The sequence below is a fragment of the Gallinula chloropus genome (assembly GCF_964237585.1).
Source record: "Gallinula chloropus genome assembly, chromosome: 1".
Lineage (NCBI taxonomy): Eukaryota > Metazoa > Chordata > Aves > Gruiformes > Rallidae > Gallinula > Gallinula chloropus.
In genome coordinates, this window is record NC_140085.1 from 188,918,314 (window position 1) to 188,935,680 (window position 17,367).

The 17,367-nt window shown below is 55.2% G+C and overlaps 1 protein-coding gene across 1 annotated transcript; it reads right to left on the reverse strand.

Annotated features, from left to right (window-relative positions):
* Nucleotides 1–97: 97 nt before the first annotated feature.
* On the reverse strand, nucleotides 98–13,320 carry LOC311205159 (proteasomal ATPase-associated factor 1-like; the record flags this gene model as incomplete). Its single annotated transcript, XM_084279462.1, has 12 exons — nucleotides 98–537; nucleotides 1,554–1,636; nucleotides 2,470–2,552; nucleotides 3,192–3,307; nucleotides 4,794–4,885; nucleotides 6,471–6,665; nucleotides 8,377–8,527; nucleotides 9,765–9,863; nucleotides 10,896–10,985; nucleotides 11,864–11,967; nucleotides 13,143–13,183; nucleotides 13,274–13,320. The coding sequence occupies 12 exons, from the start codon at nucleotides 13,318–13,320 to the stop codon at nucleotides 460–462; spliced, it is 1,179 nt and encodes a 392-aa protein (XP_084135588.1). The 3' UTR covers nucleotides 98–459.
* Between the last annotated feature and the right edge of the window lie 4,047 nt (nucleotides 13,321–17,367).

Sequence of the window (17,367 nt, forward strand, 5' to 3'; positions counted from 1 at the left end):
GCTGCTTTGGCAGGGGGGTTGGACCCGATGGGCTCTGGAGGTCCCTTCCAACCCCTGCAGTTCTGTGAGTCTGTGAAAATGTATTTCCCACATGGTGTTACTAAAGCAGTTGCTTTATTTCAGGCCATTCTGCCATAAGGTCACCCCCACATCCAATATATTTTATTATTTTACACACACACCCCCCACGCCCCATGCCAGCAGTGAGAAGATGTGTGGCAGCACAAGACCCTCCCTGACACCTCAGAGCCCCTCTCTCCAAATTTAAAAAAATAAAATCCAAAGTTGTCCCACAGTAAGAAACATCCCCAAAACCAGCTGTACAGAGCCCGCTCATCCCAACAGCCTCAGAAGATTCCACAGGCCTCAGAAGCTTCTACACACGCACCTCAAACATACCACCCCAGAAAATAAGCTTGGAAGAGTTACTTTGGTGCAACTCCACACTGATCCAGGCAACTAAAGGTCAGAAAGTTGGTATCTCCTCACTATGCCATCTCTGCAGCACGTGTAAATTTGCTTCTCCCAAGCAGCTACCTGAAAAAGAGGGAGGGGAAAGTGAGTGGGATTTAAGGAGAGTTGCTGCTCAAGTGACAGCTAACAGCCTGTTTCTGGCATTGATTCCAGAGGTTCTTCTGTTAAATGCAAAAAGGGGGTGAGACACCAAGGAGTTGTGTGGGTCAGATCTCAGCCTCCACAGGAGTGGTACTTAGAAGGGGGAAAACTGGCTGGCAGAGCTGGAGTGGGTTGGGGAGACCTTCTCAGCACCTACAGCTACCTGACAGGAGGCTGCAGAGAGGTGGGCAATGGTCTCTTCAGCCAGGGGACAGGAGATGGGACAAGGGGAAATGGGCTCAAGCTGCACCAGGGCAGGGTCAGCTCAGATGGGAGGGAAAAGTTCTTCCCTGGCAGAGTTGTGGGGCTGTGGAACAGGCTGCCCAGGGAAGGGGCTGAGTCCCCATCCCAAGGGGGTGTTTAACAGATGGGGAGATGAGGTACTGAGAGATCTGGGTCAGCACAGGACAGGACTCCCTGAGCTTAAGGGACTTTTCCAACCTGGTGATTCTGTGGGTTAAAACCAAAAGCACATTTCCACTGGCACCACCAAGCTGAGAGCTGAGGGAACCCGTGTCACACTCCCAAGGGCAGCGGGGTGTCCGGAAACACAGGAGCCAGAGGCCTGCTTTTGGGTCCCGAGTCACCAGGGGGCAAGAGAAGAGGCAGCAGTGCCCAGCCAGCTGTTGCTTCTACCCCCAAGGATCCTCCAAGCAATTAATTCACAGCTCAGTTAATTCTGCCAGAGCTGCTCCAACAACCAAGCTACTCTGCTGCTTTGGTATCGCTCCTGCATGATGCAGATAAGAGGCCAGAGGGTTTGTTTATGCCAAATATTTAGATTATTTGGGGGAGGGGGGGAAACCAGCTTAAAAGGCAACTGTGTGAAGGAACCTGAGGTGCAGGCTGCCAAGTCCTGAGATAAGGGCAGCTGCCTGCTACCTGGCATCAAGCTTCCCTACACCCCTTACCTGGGGTGATAAGACAGCATCCCTCACCTTGTACACAGGGTCACAGTCCGCTTCTGTGAGATCCAGGATGTAATCGAGGTCTTGCTGAATGATGAAGCAGGTTCCATCGCCTGGCCAGAGGAAGGAAAACAGGGCGATTAGTGAAGTGAGCCACGCTCTTAATTACAGACAGCTCCAGTGGGCCCAGTGAAAAGGCCTGGGCACAGAATCCTGAGGTTGGAAAAGACCTTTAAGCTCATCAAGTCCAACGCAGCCCCCTTCCTGGGCAGCCTGTTCCACAGCCCCACAACTCTGCCAGGGAAGAACTTTTCCCTCCCATCTGAGCTGACCCTGCCCTGGTGCAGCTTGAGCCCATTTCCCCTTGTCCCATCTCCTGTCCCCTGGCTGAAGAGACCATCACCCACCTCTCTGCACCCTCCTGGCAGGTCAGTGGAGGCGCTGAGAAGGTCTCCCCTCAGCCTCCTCTTCTCCAGGCTCAACACCCCCAGCTCCCTCACCCACTCCTCAGAGGATTTGCCCTCCAGCCCCTTCCCCAGCCTGGCTGCCCTTCTCTGGACTTGCTCCAGGACCTCCATGTCCTTCTGATGGTGAGGAGCCCAGAACTGGACTCAGCACTGGAGGAGCAGCCTCACCAATGCCCAGTACAGGGTCACTGATCACAGGGTACAGAGGGAAACATGCTGTGAAGATGTCAGAGAGATGAGAAAAGGCTCTAGCAGCCGAGAGGCGCCCTCAGACCCTATTCTGGAGGAACACAGGGAAGGTGAGGAACGGAACTCATGATGCCAACAGCAGCCATGTAACACAGCTACATCCCCTCACTCATTGCCAGGGACACACTGCCCACACAGACTGTGCTTATATGTAAAAGGGTAACGAAGAGCACAAAGCTCCTCAATTTGCTTCTACAATTTCTACTGGAAGAGGGGAACACTTGAGGTACCTTGGCTGGCGATAAATCCGTCTCGGTATGGGAGCAGCGACAGCACTGGTGCTCCTGATCTATGGATCACCTGGATTGGAGCACTAGAAGGAGGAGAAGAAACAAGGAAGGTGGTTACAGGCTGTAGTCAGGAGCCCACCCCAATGCGTGAATACGAGCTCAGGGTTAGAAGATAACAGGAGGAACATCTGCAGGACGTGGGGGTGTGATCAGTGATCACCCAGGAGTGTCTGGGAACTGAGCCCAGGGAACACCACTTGTGACCGGCCACCAACTGGATTTAACTCCATTCACCACAACTCTTTGGGCCCGGGGATCCAGCTCTTTTTCTTACCCAGTGAAGCGTAAGCCCACCCAAGCCCTGAGTAGCCAGGTTCTCCAGGAGAGTGCCCTAACAAACAGCATCAATGGCTTTACTAAGTCCAGGTAGACAACATCCACACCTTGCCCTCTTGAACAGGCTGCCCAGAGAGGTGGTGGGTGGCCCATCCGTGGGTGTGTTCAAGGCCAGGTTGGTCTGGGGCCTTGGGCAACCTTGTGTAGATCCAGGCCTGGAGGTTGTTGGCCCTGCCTGTGGCAGGGGGTGGGAACTCTATGATCCTTGGGGTCCCTTCCAACCCAGACCAGTCTATGATTATATGATCCTTTTACTGAGCAGGTCGCCTTCCAGTAGGAGATCATGTTGGTTGTTCAATAACTCCCAGCTCCTGGCACACACTCACCTAATATTTCTCACATCCAGCTGATAGATGTTCCCATCCTGAGTCCCTGCTAGGATGTAGGTACTAGAGAGGAACGTGCAGCAGTTGAACGCATCGGATCCGATGAAGAGGAACACCTGAGGACACAGAACAAATGCAAGGGTCAGACACTGACAGATGAGGCCACGGGACACCCAGAAGTTCCAGGAGCCACAGCACAAACTGGCAAACCCAGAGCCAGGTTAGTAACCCCTCAGCCCTGCTCCAAGATGGGCAGGAGAACAGGTCTCCAGGATCAGTCTCGCCAAGTCAGCAGACACGGCGCAGTCAGGAAATGCTCCTGGATCCTGGGGTTGGACTCGATGATCCTGTGTCCCTGGACTGGGCACTGGTGAGGCTGCACCTCGACTGTTGGGTCCAGTTCTGGGCTCCTCACCGTAAGAAGGACGCCGAGGTCCTGGAATGTGTCCAGAGAAGGGCAACCAGGCTGGGGAAGGGGCTGGAGGGCAAATCACAGGATCACAGAATGGTCTGGGTTGGAAGGGACCCCAAGTTCCCACCCCCCTGCCACAGGCAAATTCAGGGTTCAACTCCCAAGACGAAAAATTCATTTAATATAAAACCCTCTCATCAAGGACGTATCAGATATTAAACTGATAAGAAGAGACACTACACTCTTAGCCAAAAGGCTGAGATTTGATCCTACGTGGAGTGGCTGAGGGAGCTGTGGGTGTTCAGCCTGGAGGAGGCTGAGGGGAGACCTCCTCACGTCATGATCCGTCGTGTCACCGTGTTGAACTCCATCCCACTGGCCTCTCCCCATCGATCCAAGCTGCCCAGGTCCCTCTGGAGGGCATTCCCACCCTCTGCCAGATCCACACTTCCCCCTAACTTGGTGTCATCTGCAAACTTACTGAAGGAGCACACAATTCCCTCCTCCAAATCATCAATGAAGATATTAAAGAGGGTGGGTTGGAGGACCAACCCCTGAGGAACACCACTTGTGACTCCATTCACCACCATCTTCCCTCTCCAAAAGGAGAGCAATGGACTGCTGACCACCTGAGGTTCCCTTCACACCGTGGTTAAAACACCAGGCAGAACCAAGAGCAGCTTTCCACTCTGGATGCAGGAGGCAGCCTGCGGTTCCTGCACTCACGGTGACATCTACTGGCCAGTGTTTAAAGAGCCTTTCATTTAACCCAGTACCTGGGTTAAATTCCAGAGCCAATTCCTAATCCTTAACCTCCCCCCTCTCAAATAAATCTGGCCAGTGGGAAGCACAGACAGCACCACTTTGTGGTACTGGTGTTTCGTTTAGAGCATATCTGGGGAGCACACAAGCCCAAAGGCAGGTGGATCAGCTCCCCACCACCACCTGGCCTGGCTCTGTCCCGTTGTGTGGCCTGGGGGGGACCTCACCAGGGGAAAGGAACAGGATTAACACTAACCACCTCACTGATCTGGGTTGTTTTGAACCTGGTTTCATTCCTCAGCCCAGTGCTCTGCACAGCCACACAACCCACAGCTTCCAACCCAAGGAAACAGAAGCCAAAGGCCTGATGCCTCTGAGCGGATTTTCTAGCACCTTCCCCAGGGAAACACCTCTGAGAGTCCCCTTACCGGCTGCCTGCTCTGCAGTCCCACTCCTTGAAGCTTCTTATCTTCTCGAGCCAGCAGCAGGACTTTCCCTTCTGTCCCAACCTCACGGTCACCTGACAAAGACATCAGTTCACTCCAGCGGGGGACGGAATGAGCCTTGGTGATACCCAAACCTGACAGCTGAACCCGTAATGGTGTTAACTCTGTACCCTGAGTCTCACAGTTTTGGGTGGCTGGGTTCTCATGGAGAAGGGGGGCTGCCAAAAAGCAGCCAGAAGCTCTCTGCAGGCCCCACAGAGCAAACACCAGATGGCTCAAGGCCGGAGTCGTTGCTGACCAAGGCCGAGCCCATCAGCGATGGTCACAGCATCTCTGGGAACCACAGTGAGGAGAAACAAACCCTCAAGCAGCTGCTTTGTGCCCCCAGAGAAGGGAGTGGAGATGTGAGGAGCTGTGCAGCTACCAAGGGCAGGGAAGGGGGGAGGAGGCACCCCAGGTGCCGGAGAGAAAGATGCCCCTGCAGCCCCTGGAGAAACCCATGGTGGAGTGGGTGTCCCCCCACAGCCCATGGATGATGACAGGGAGCAGAGATCCCATCTACAGCCCATGGACGATCCCGTGCTGGAGCAGGTGGGAACACCTGAAGGGCGCTGTGACCCCGTAGGAATCCCAGGTGTGAGCAAGCTCCTGGCAGTGAAACCTGGAGCCTGTGGACAGACAGACCCACACCGAAGCAGGTCTGCTGGGTGGGAGGGAGGGAAGCTTGTGACCCTGTAGGGGACCAGGCTGGAGCAGTCTGGGTGGGCCTGAAGGTCGGCTCCCCATGGAAGGACCCACGCTGAGGCACTTGGTGAGGAGCTCAAGCCCCACAGGAAAGGATTCATGTCGGGAGAAGTTCCTGGAGGACTGTCTGCTGTGGGTGGGACCCCACAGTGCAGCAGGGAGAGGGGGTGAGGAATGCCCCCATCCCTCCCTCCCCAGCTAAGAAGGAAGGAAAACAGCTCGTGAGAAACTGACCCAAATCCCCATTCCCCCAGTCCCTGACCCTCCCCGTTCCACAATGGGGGGAAGAAGGGAGTGAAATCCTGGCTAAAGCTCAGTCTGCTGACAAGGGAGGGGTGGGGGGAGGTGCTTTAAGATCTGGCCACACTTCTCATCACCCAACTCTGGTGTCACTGGGGGTGCAGGGCAGTGCCATCAATTAGAGTCTCTCTCCTTTATTCCCTGTTGAGTCTGTTCTGCCCCTGACGCTGATTGTGGAATGATCTCTCCCTGCCCTTATCTCCACTCCTGAGCCCCTCAATATCTATTTTCCCCCTGTCCAGCTGAGAAGGGCACTGACAGAGCAGCTTTGGTGGATGTCTGGCCTCCAGCCAGAGCCACACCACCACAAGGAAAGAGCCATGTGTCTCCAGTTCACTCCACATAAAGCTTTTCCTTTATAATACTCAAATTCCCTGGCTGTGTAACAGTAACTGAGACACCCCAGGAGCAATTAGAGAGACTCAGTCGGTCTTAACCTGCTTGATAACGCTCAACTCCTCCACAGGACCAGAGTGCTCTGGTCTGGTCACCCAGGGTCCCTTCCCCAGATAGGAGGGGCACAGAAGCAAGCTCCACACTCAGCATTATTGGTGACAAACCTAAGCAGTTTGGGCTAGGAGAAGAAATATGAATTTTTAAGAGCAAGATCCTTACTAGGAGCTTTTTCAGGCGAGCCCAGGTTGAGGGAGCTGTCAGCAGCACCCACAGCGATGCCGTTGACAGGAGAGCCACAGTCAGCGATGACACCCAGGCAGGAGGATTTCCCGCAGTCCCAGAGAAGCACGGTGCCATCCCTAGAGCAGGAGAGGACATTTCTTCCCCGATCCACAATGGCAGTGTCCAAAATACCTGTGTCAAGGCAAAGGCCACAGTCAGACAGACAGCATGGAAGACGGACAGACGCAGCAGCTCATTGCCCAAGGTGAACTGCGCTACAAGCCCCAAAGTGCTGATCCCAGACTGCCACCGGTCACACACAGCCAAACTGGCTGAGCTGGAACAAGTCTGGAACGAGGTGTACGGGGAAGGCAACAGCCCCCAGCAAAGCAAAGCATATGGAGCAGGAGCCATCACCTGGCACAAAGGCAGATTATCACCAGTATCATGGAAGAACTTTTCATGGTCAGGGTGAGGGAGCCCTGGGACAGGCTGCTCGGGGGGTGTGGAGTCTCCTTCTCTGGAGATATTCCAGCCCCGGCTGGACACCGACCTGTGTGATCTGTCCTAGGGAGCTGCTTTGGCAGGGGGGTTGGACCCAATGGGCTCTGGAGGTGCCTTCCAACCCCTATGCTTCTGTGACTTCATGAATCACCAGTAAAATAATTGGCAACACCTTGCCTCAGACTGAGCTGATATCACAGCTGAGTTTCCAGCTCCAAAATCAGCCTCTAACTTGGACAGAAGTCCAAGCCCAGCCCAACTCTGGATCATGCTAAGGCTTGTGTGGGGCAAGAAGCATCCACATCATCCAGCTACAGCAACATCAGAAGCACAGTTCATTCCAGTTGCTAACATCCCCAAAAGAGTTAACCATGGGGATGTTGAGTCTGGATCTGAAAAATGATGGTTAGAGGATTTAATTGATGCTTTGCAAATCATCTGAGGAGCAGCTGAGGGAGCTGGGGGTGTTGAGCCTGGGGAACAGGAGGCTGAGGGGAGACCTTCTCAGTGTCTCCACTGACCTGCCAGGAGGGTGCAGAGAGGTGGGTGATGGTCTCTTCAGCCAGGGGACAGGAGATGGGACAAAGAGAAATGGGCTCAAGCTGCACCAGGGCAGGGTCAGCTCAGATGGGAGGGAAAAGTTCTTCCCTGGCAGAGTTGTGGGGCTGTGGAACAGGCTGCCCAGGGAGGGGGCTGAGTCTCCACCCCTGGGGGTGTTTTAAAAAAAGGGTAGATGAGGTACTTAGGGTTATGGTTGTGCTTAGGATGGGAATGGTTGGACTTGATGATCTTAAGGTCTTTTCCAGCCTTGTGATTCTATCAAGCTCCCAGAACTCAAATAGAAATATCTGTAGTGACTGCACTAGATGAAACTCTTCCTGTCATCGCCCTGTAGAGAGTGGCCTTCAGCCTCACCCTAGAGCTGTTTATCCCAGAATCTCCTGACTTGGAAGGGACCCATATGGATCACCGAGTCCAACTCCTGGCTCCACACAGGTCCAGCCAGGTTTATCCTCAGAACCGGCACATCTTTTAAACGCATTTCAGATTTCTGAGGGGGCAGAAGCCAAAGCCCACAGCCCTGACCACATGCCACTCAAAATCTACCTCTGGCTGGGCTTCTGTAGCCAAGTCCCAGCTTTTATTGACCCTTGGTTAGCCCTGCAGCCAGGGCATCTTCACATGGTGACATCCTGAGACTTGGAGGAGTCAAAATATTTCCCCAAAACCCAAAGGAGAAAAAGGAAAAAGGGGTTGTCTTGTCTTGCCTTACAAGGGAGGCTTCTCCCCTCCTGGGCAGCCTGTTCCAGTAGGCTGGTGACTGACCGTTACCCCTCAGGCACAAAACAGTTATACACATGGCAGATGAAGCAGTATTTAAAGCCTGAGCACTCTGTACCTCCTTTGTGACCTTTAAATGTTACTACGCAGCTGGCATCTTCTGCTGACCAGATCTTTAGCTGGGCATCCATTCCTCCACTCAGAACCACCAGGCCCGATGGAAAAAACCTGCAACAATTCACATCATACACATGGCCTTCCAACAGTCTCTGGAAAACAAAGAACTACGTGCTAGTTCCATTGTTATCACCCTTACACAGAGCGACTCTTGAGCTGTGACACTGGAGAAGAGGGGATTGTCCCTCTCTGCTCTGCCCTCGGGAGGCCCCAGCTGGAGTCCTGTGTCCAGAGCTGGGGCCCCAACACAAGAAAGATGTGGGACTGTTGGAGAGGGGTCAGAGGAGCCACGGAGATGATCAGAGGGCTGGAGCACCTCCCCTACGGAGAGAGACTTAAGGAGCTGGGGGCACCTCACTGCAGCCTTCCCTTCCCTAAAGGAAGCAGATAAACAGGAGGGGAAATGGCTTATTAAAAGGGTAATTAATGGCAGGACAAGGGGGGTGGATTAAAGCTAACAGAGGGGAGGTTTAAATTAGATATTAGGGGGAAGTTCTTTCCAGAAAGAGTGGTGAGGGGCTGGAACGGGCTGCCCAGAGAGGGGGTGGGTGCCCTGTACCTGGGGGTGTTCAAGGCCAGGTTGGATGGGGCCCTGGGCACCCTTGTGTAGCTCCAGGCCTGGAGGTTGGTGGCCCTGCCTGTGGCAGGGCGGTTGGAACTCTGTGATCCTTGGGGTCCCTTCCAACCCAGATCAGTCTGGGATTCTAAAACTTGGTGTTCACACGTGGGCAGTGGATTAAGCTCAAATCCTCTGGGTCTGGGTTCTTGCAAGGGAACTCATCTCAATTTGAGGCAGGCACAGAGCTGGCAGGTCCACTTTGTGCCTCCCTCCACTGCTGGAGTCGCTAATTACACAGCAAAGGATGCTACATTTGGTTCTAAGAACGGGTGAAATGTCTTTATCCATTGCTAAACAAGCAGCTGACAGGTCAAGCTGCACAAGAACCACAGTAACCGGTGTTTCTAGCCACGACCCAGTTAATTCATCACAGGCAGGAGTCTTTTTCCTCACCTCTTCTCTACTGCAGAAGCCAATTCAGGGCTTGCAGCACACAGGTTAGGAGCTGTCATTCCTAACTACCCTTTCTCGTTTTCAACCTGGGATTTCCCTCTGGATTGCCAGCCATCATTTCCCTTGGGAGCAGTCAGGCTTTCCAAGAGATTGAACTTCAAACCTCCCAGGTGGATAATTTCAATTAGCTCTGCAATCAAAAGTCAGGTTCCCACCTTCCCTAGGCCACAGTGTATGGGTAGCCTGACTGAATTCATGGTCAAAGGACTTTGTTAAGGTCACAGCCAACACACAACATCAAAGCTAGATGCTCTTACTCTTATTTCTCCATTTGCAGCCTGCCAGATTTTCATGGTCCCATCTGTGCTGGTTGACACGCCGAGCCCACCGCCGCTGGAAATGTCGAGACAGGTAACCTGCAGGAGGGTGGAAACACCAAACATTAGCTTTGTGTCACCTCCTACAAAGGGTTTTCTGCTCCAGAGCCTAATTCCTTGCTGGGGGAGACCTGCTAAGTACATCCCCGGGTGCTACTGTCACCCCCAGACATACACTGCTGGGGGGATTTAAAGCACCTCGCAGAGTTTCCATCACCACGGCTTCACAGTTCCAGCCTGGTAACGCTCTTCTAACACTTAACACCCTTACACAAGGACAAGAATCATCGAATCACAGACTGGTCTGGGTTGGAAGGGACCCCAAGAAACTTCCAACTTGAAGCCATCGCCCCCTGTCCTGTCCCCACAGACACTGAGAAGAGGCTGGCCATGTCCCCCTGTGTCCCACCCTTCAGATATTGATAACCATTGATCAGATCCCCTCTCAGGCTGCTTCTCTCCAGGCTGAACAGCCCCAGCTCACTCAGCCTTTCCTCACAGGGGAGATGCTCCAGGCCTTTCATCATCTCCGTGTCCCTCCTCTGGACTCTCTCCAGGAGATCCCTGTCCCTTTTATACCAGGGAGCCCAGAACTGAACACAACACTCCAAGTGTGACCTGACCGGGGCAGAGCAGAGGGGGATGATCCCCTCCTTTGACCTGCTGGCCACGCTCCTCTTCATGCACCCCAGGATCCCATTGGCCTCCTTGGGCACACTGCTGGCTCATGGCCACCCTGTCACCCACCAGGACCTCCAAGTCCTTCTCTGAAGAGCTCCTCTCCAGCAGCTCACCCCCAGCCTGTACAATTCTTTCCCAAGTGCAAGACTCTCCACTTGCTTTTATCAAACCTCACCTGGTTTCTCCCTGCCCAGCTCTCCAGCTTTCCCAATCACAAGCAACTTCCCCAAGTTTCTCTGATCCTATAACATTTAATGACCCAGTTCAAATATGAAGTCACACTGCTGGTCAACCCTCAGACCAAGCATGCAACACGCCTGAGACACGCTGCGAAAGCTCGGGGTCAGTCCCATGTGTTTCCCCCCCACCTCATTTCACAAGGTTACTTACACTTTTCTGATGAATCCTGGAAAAAGTTGTGTAAGGAGCCAGAAACTTTGTGGATGCATTTTCATGTGGACAAGAAATGAGAATGCTTTTCTAGAGGAGGGAAGAAAAGGGAAGAAGAAGAGTTAGAAGGGCCGTCAGGCTGTCGAGGTGGAACTGTGGTTTGGACCTGGCTGTGGTCTCTCAAGAGCCTGAGGAGGGATGAAGCAGAGTGTTGGGCTTGCTTCGTTCTACTGCTGCAAGACACAAAGCCTGGGGTGGGAAGTGATGGCCATTATGGCCACAGGAGTTGGCTGGGCCTGTGTAGAGCCAGGAGTTGAACTCTATGATCCATGTGGGTCCCTTCTAAGTCAGGAGATGCTAAGATTATGGGACACACGACCCCAGCATGATCACAAAATCCCAGGGGTTGGAAGGAACCTCAGGAGATCATCAGGTCCAACCCCCTGCCAAAGCAGCTCCCTAGGACAGGGCGCACAGGTCGGCATCCAGACAGGGCTGGAATATCTCCAGAGAAGGAGACTCCACACCCCCCTGGGCAGCCTGTCCCAGGGCTCCCTCACCCTCACCAGGAAAAGTTCTTCCATGAGAAGATACTGGTGATCTCCTGCTCCATATACTTTGTTTTGCTGGGAGCTGTTGCCTTCCCTGTACACCTCGTTCCAGACCTGTTCCACCTCACCAGTTTGGCTGTGTGTGACCAGTGGCAGTCTGGGAACAGCAGCTTGGGGCTTGTAGTTGAGTTCACCTTGGGAACTCAAGATGGGTCTTGAATACCTCCAGAGAGGGAGACTCATGAGCGGATGCTACGGACCAGCTCCAGGACCCAGCACAGGCGAGGTGCCAAGGACAGCTGGATAATCCATGCAGGGAACTGGGAAACAGTTTTAGGCTCTTATTTTGGCTGGTATAACAGTACCACCCCTTCACACACAGAAGGCAGTTACCGATCCCCCAGCCCACCCCAGCACCTCGGTGACTTCCCCAACCACGAAGCCCTCGGAAGCAGCGATGTCAGGGACGCCCTCAGTGCTGAGCCCACGGCGGGTCAAGCTGCCGTACAGGGTGGGCTTCCCTGTGGGGAGAACAGCCATCAGCTCAGCCACCTCTCAACCCCACCCCCTCCCCAGCTTATCTTCCCCTCAGCCCGCCCCAAACCACAGGGCACCCCTCCCAACCACCCTCAGCCCTCCCTGAGACACAGGAAACACTCCCAACCGCCCTCACTCCTTACACAGCCCCCCAACTGCCCTCACCTCTCCTAACCCACCGCAACCCTCCACCCCCTTAAGCCCCAGACTTGAGGTATTTAAAAGGGGTGTAGATGAAGAGCTTAAGGACATGATCTAGAGGTGGACCAGGCCCTGATTGGACTCGGTGAACTCAAGGGTCTCTTCTAACCCAGGGGATTCTAGGATCCTGTAAATGCTATTAGTTTCAACCTCAGGTTTAGCACTGTAAAAGTGAGTAAGATCTTGATTAACCTGACAAACACAAGGAAAAGTTATGGATTCAGCTGGACCTGAAAGGAATTTTGCTGCAATTCTTTACACCAACCCAGCCTGGAGCATTTCATATAATTTAGCCCTTAGAGACAGATTTTAGAACAAAACATGAGCACAGAGTTGAAAACTATTCACTTTCCCTGTTTATACTAGATAAAAACCTAATTAATTTCTTGAATACTGCATCCAGCTCTGGAGTCCCCAACGTAAGCAGCACATGGGACTGGTGGAACAAGCCCAGAGGAGGCCACGGAAATGATCAGAGGGCTGGAGCACCTCTGCTGTGAAGCCAGGCTGGGAGAGGTGGTCTGGGTCAGCCTGGGGAAGAGAAGGCTCTGGGGAGATCTTACAGCACCTTCCAGTCCCTGAAGGGGCTACAGGAAAGCTGGGGAGGGACTTTTCAGAAGGGCAGGGAGACACAGGACGAGGGGGGACGGGTTTAAACTGGAAGGGGGGAAATTTAGATTGGATAATGGGAAGAAATTCTTCCCTCTGAGGGTGGTGAGGCCCTGGCACAGGGTGCCCAGGGAAGTGGTGGCTGCCCCCTCCCTGGAGGTGTCCAAGGCTGGGTTGGATGGGGCCTTGAGCAGCTGGGGCTGGTGAGAGGTGTCCCTGCCCATGGCAGGGGGCGGGACTCAACCATCTCTGCGGTCCCTGACAGCACTGCCCGTGCTGTGTCCCCGTGTGCCTCCTCTCGCCCCAGCCCGCCACCCCCTGAGCCCCCCCACACCGCCTCAGCACTCACCAGGGCTGCGGCAGCTCAGCCAGGCCTCACCCTCGTCCCTCCTGCGGAGAGGAAGAGCGGCTGTGAGCGGAGCCGGAGGAAAGAGAGCAGAGAAGGGAGCGGGGGAAGGGGACGGCGAGGGCCGCGTCCACCTCAGCGCCCGGCTCCAGTCGCTCTGCACCCGCAGCGCCGCCGCCATCCCAGCGCGGCCGACGCCGCCTCTGCCGCCTCCGGCCTGCCCGCCGCCCCCCACCAAGCGCAAAGGGAAAGACGCCGCCAGTGAGCGGGCGCTTCCGCGGTCGCGCCCCGCCCCGTCACCGGGCTTAAAGGGGCCGCGCTGCGCCGCTGGGTAGGCACGGGGAGGGGTATGGGGGGGGGGGGGGCGGGGGCGGGGGCGGGGGCGGGGGCGGGGGCGGGGGCGGGCGCGGGCGCGGGCAAGGCAATGGAGGGGGAGGGGGCAGGCAATGAAAGGGGAAGGGAAAGGGAAAGGGGGGCCGTGGGGGCCGGTGCTGGACCCCCGCGGGAGTGGCATAGAAAGTGCACGGCTCGTGCTGGGGCGAAAGGGCAGGTGGGGGGTGAGGAGGGTGCTGAGCACCCACGGGTGGGGTGTTGGGCACCCGGAAATTTGTGCCCCCAAAGAAGGGGAAGGTAGCACCCCAAACCCTGCTTCCTTGCTCCAGCCTGGCTCAGCGATGGCGAGACCCGGGCACGCCAGGAACTCTCCGTCGTTGAAGAAGGCTGAGGAGGAGGAGGACCCAGTGGACGCCCTGATCTCACGCACGGGCTGCGCCGCGCAGCACCGGGAGCTGCAGGACTGCATGGCGGCGCGGCAGGACTGGCGCCATTGCCAGCCCCAGGTCCGTGCTTTCGGCGAGTGCATGGCACGCCGGCAGCGTGACACCCAGCCCCGTGGAGCAGCACCTGGCTCACACCAAGCCCACCCTGCTTCACCACCTGGGAACTGAAATCACTGGGGACCTTTGGTGCTGGTGCTGTCACCCAGCCCACCCCCAGTGGCCCAGGTGTGGGGGACAGCCACACCCCCCTGACCCCGATTTTCTGGCAGCAGCACTGGGGAATTAAATCTGTTGGTGGCCAAAGGGCTCCTTTCTGTCTGTGCCACCAGGGGGAGGGGATGCTTCTGGGGACAGATGGGTGTTTCCGGTCCAAAATAGCCCAAACTGGGAGCGCTTGGGGTACCCAAGCTGAGGCTCGGCTCTGCAACAGCCCTACCACGGATTTCTATTCTGTGTCCTTCCCTGGGCTGTCCCAAAGCTTTTCCAGCAACGGTCACAGACTGCTCAGGGCTGCGAGGGACCTCAAAGATCATTGAGTCCCACCCCCTGCCATGGGCAGGGACACCTCTCACCAGCTCTCTACCACGTCCTCTCCCAGCCTGGATTGACAGTGAGGATTTCCCGACCCAAGGGCAGGACCCTGCACTTGTCCTTGTGGAACTTCATGAGGTTCCCCTGGGCCCACTTCTCCAGGTCCCTCCGCATGGCATCCCGTCCTTCCAGCGTGATAACCTCATGTTCCACAGGAGAGGATTGGGGTGGGAGGGGGGAATGGGGAAGGCAGAATTTCTCTCGTGGGAAGCCGCGTGGGGGTGGGGAAGGTGCTCTTCAGGAGTGAGAGGCTGCTCTGATGCTGCCTCCATGGAACAAAGCTATGAAAAAGAAAAGAGAAAGGCATTTGGGGGAGCTGGAAAGGACAGGCTGCCCACGGCATCTCCCGGGGGGCAGAAACTTTGAGGGCATCTCCTTGGGAGCTGGGTACAGGGGCTGCCAGCCAAAAATCACAACAGGCACAGGACTCCAAGTTGAGGGTGATACCTTGAAAAGCAGGAATCTAAACTCCCCAGCCTTGGTGGCTGTTCAGCAGGTATTGTTTATGGCGGTGCTGGGCACACAGGGGATCACATGTGTTTTCCTGCTTCACTGAGTCCTCCCCTGCAGCCTTGTCCAGCCTTGGCTGCTCCTCTCCAAGACACCGGGGACACAGCCTGGGCTTCAGCAGACTCATCTGGCCAAGCACCTTCTTCCTATTGGTTGGAGGGAGGGATCCCCAAGTGGGATCACACTGCAGGCTCCCCTTATAGCCCCTTGCCACAGGACCAGAGACGCCTGTAGCTCCTTGTAGCACTCTCGCTCCACGCTGCACAGAGTGTGGATGACCTCGAGGACCAGCTACTCCTTGTCCATGTCCATGGCTGGGTGTCTGCTAGGAGAAGGCTCCATGTCCGTGCTGCTCATGGCCTGTCCCAGACCTGTCCATGGCCCTGCTCTTGGTCAGTCTCCAGTGGCAGATCCAGTGGGAAGTCTTGGTGAAGTGCTGGCCCTGGCTCTGTCCCCAGTCCCTCAGGATCTTGATGGGTCTGGAGGGCTGGCAATGGCTTGAGAGCTTCCAGCTCCTCCATGGCACCGGGCCAGGGCTCGGGGAAGGAGTAGCGGGCCTTGGTGAAAGCCCATCTGAGAGAGATGTGAAGAGAGAGACAGCGGCATCCCGACCGCTGTGGAGGGAACACGGTGCTGGGGTGTGAGACTCATCTAGAGGTCAGCCTTGCTTCAGGGCCTCTGGGTCGAGCCTCAGGGCTTCAGGGCCTATCTCCACTGCAGCCCCTGAGACGCTGCTCAGCATGAGGGGGCCTGGGTGAGGGTCCCCTGTGGGTGCTGCTGGCCCCGGTCCGAGCCCACCCACACCCCCAGGCACCAGCAAACCCACTGGGATACCAGCCACCTCCACCCCACTTTTGGGGGTGCCAGCGGTGCCTGGGGCCAGCTTGTGCTCGCAGGAGTCGGGCACTAAGGGGCTCGCAACCCAACCAGGGGAGGGAAAGGTTGGGGGCCACAGGCAAGCCACAGGCAGGCCCACCAACCTCCAGGCATGGATCTACAAGGACCCACCCAACCTGGCCTTGAACACTTCCAGGGATGGGGCACCCACCACCTCTCTGGGCTGCCTGTTCCAGCCCCTCACCACTTTCTCTGTAAAAAACTTCCCCCTAATATCCAACCCAACCCTTCCCTTCTTCAGCTTCACTCCATCCCCCTTGGCCTGATGGTGAGATGTGCAAGGGAGAGAAAGAGGAGGACCCAAGCTGTAACTGTCTGTTGTTGAGGAGCAAGACCTTAGAGTTAGAAATGTGATGCTCAGGAGTTACCAACGTGCAAACTGCACTGTAGAATTTACTGGGAAGGGACCGTAGATGGTAGTCTCTGTAGATCTCTCTTTTCAGCACTCTTCAGTGCTGGTCTCAGGGTTTAGAAAAGCTGGAAGAGATAAAGAAGTGTGAAAGCATGAGGAGAGGTCTTGAGAACCTTTCCCTTAACCGAGTTTGTAGCTGGTGAAGAGGTGAGGGCCTGTGTTAGGTTTTTAAACTCCTGAGTGATCTGCAGAAGGTGAAGAGGAAAAGATTTGCTGTTCCTTTCAGGTAGAATGTGTCATCTAATACATTTACAGGTGTCACTGGAGAATTATGATCTAGTTGCAATCACGGAAACATGGTGGGATGATTCCCACAGTTGGAATACCCCCGTAGAAGGGTATCGCCTTTTTAGAAGGGATAGGCTAGGAAGGAAGGGTGGTAGGGTTGCCCTCTATGTTAAAAAGTGGATAGACTGTGAGGAGCTCTCTCTGGAAGGTGGCCAGGAGCAGGTTGAAAGCCTGTGGGTCAGGATTAGGGATGGGGCTAATAAAGAGCAGCTGGTGATAGGGGTCTACTACAGGCCACCTGATCAAGGAGAGACTACCGATGAGGCTTTCTTCCTTCATCTGCAGGAGGCATCACGGTCACAGGCACTCATCCTGATGGGGGACTTTAACCACCCGGATATCTGCTGGGAAAACCACATGGCGAGCTGCAAGAGGTCCAGGAGACTCCTGGAGTGTGTAGATGATAACTTTCTGGTTCAAATAGTGGATAGACTGACCAGAGGCGATGCACTGCTGGACCTGGTGCTCACCAATGTGGGGGAGATCATTAAAGGTCTTAAGGTTGGAGACAGCCTGGGCTGCAGTGACCATGCCCTAGTTGAGTTTGTAATCTCAAGGAATGTGGGCCTGGCGAAAAGTGGGACCAGGACACTGAACTTTAAGAGAGCAAACTTTAGGCTGTTTAAGGACTTGTTGGCCAAGATCTCCTGGGAGGTGGTCCTTAGAGACAGAAATGTTGAGGACAGCTGGCTACTCTTTAAGGATGCCTTTCTGAGAGCTAAAAGACTCTCTATCCCCCTGAATAAGAAAG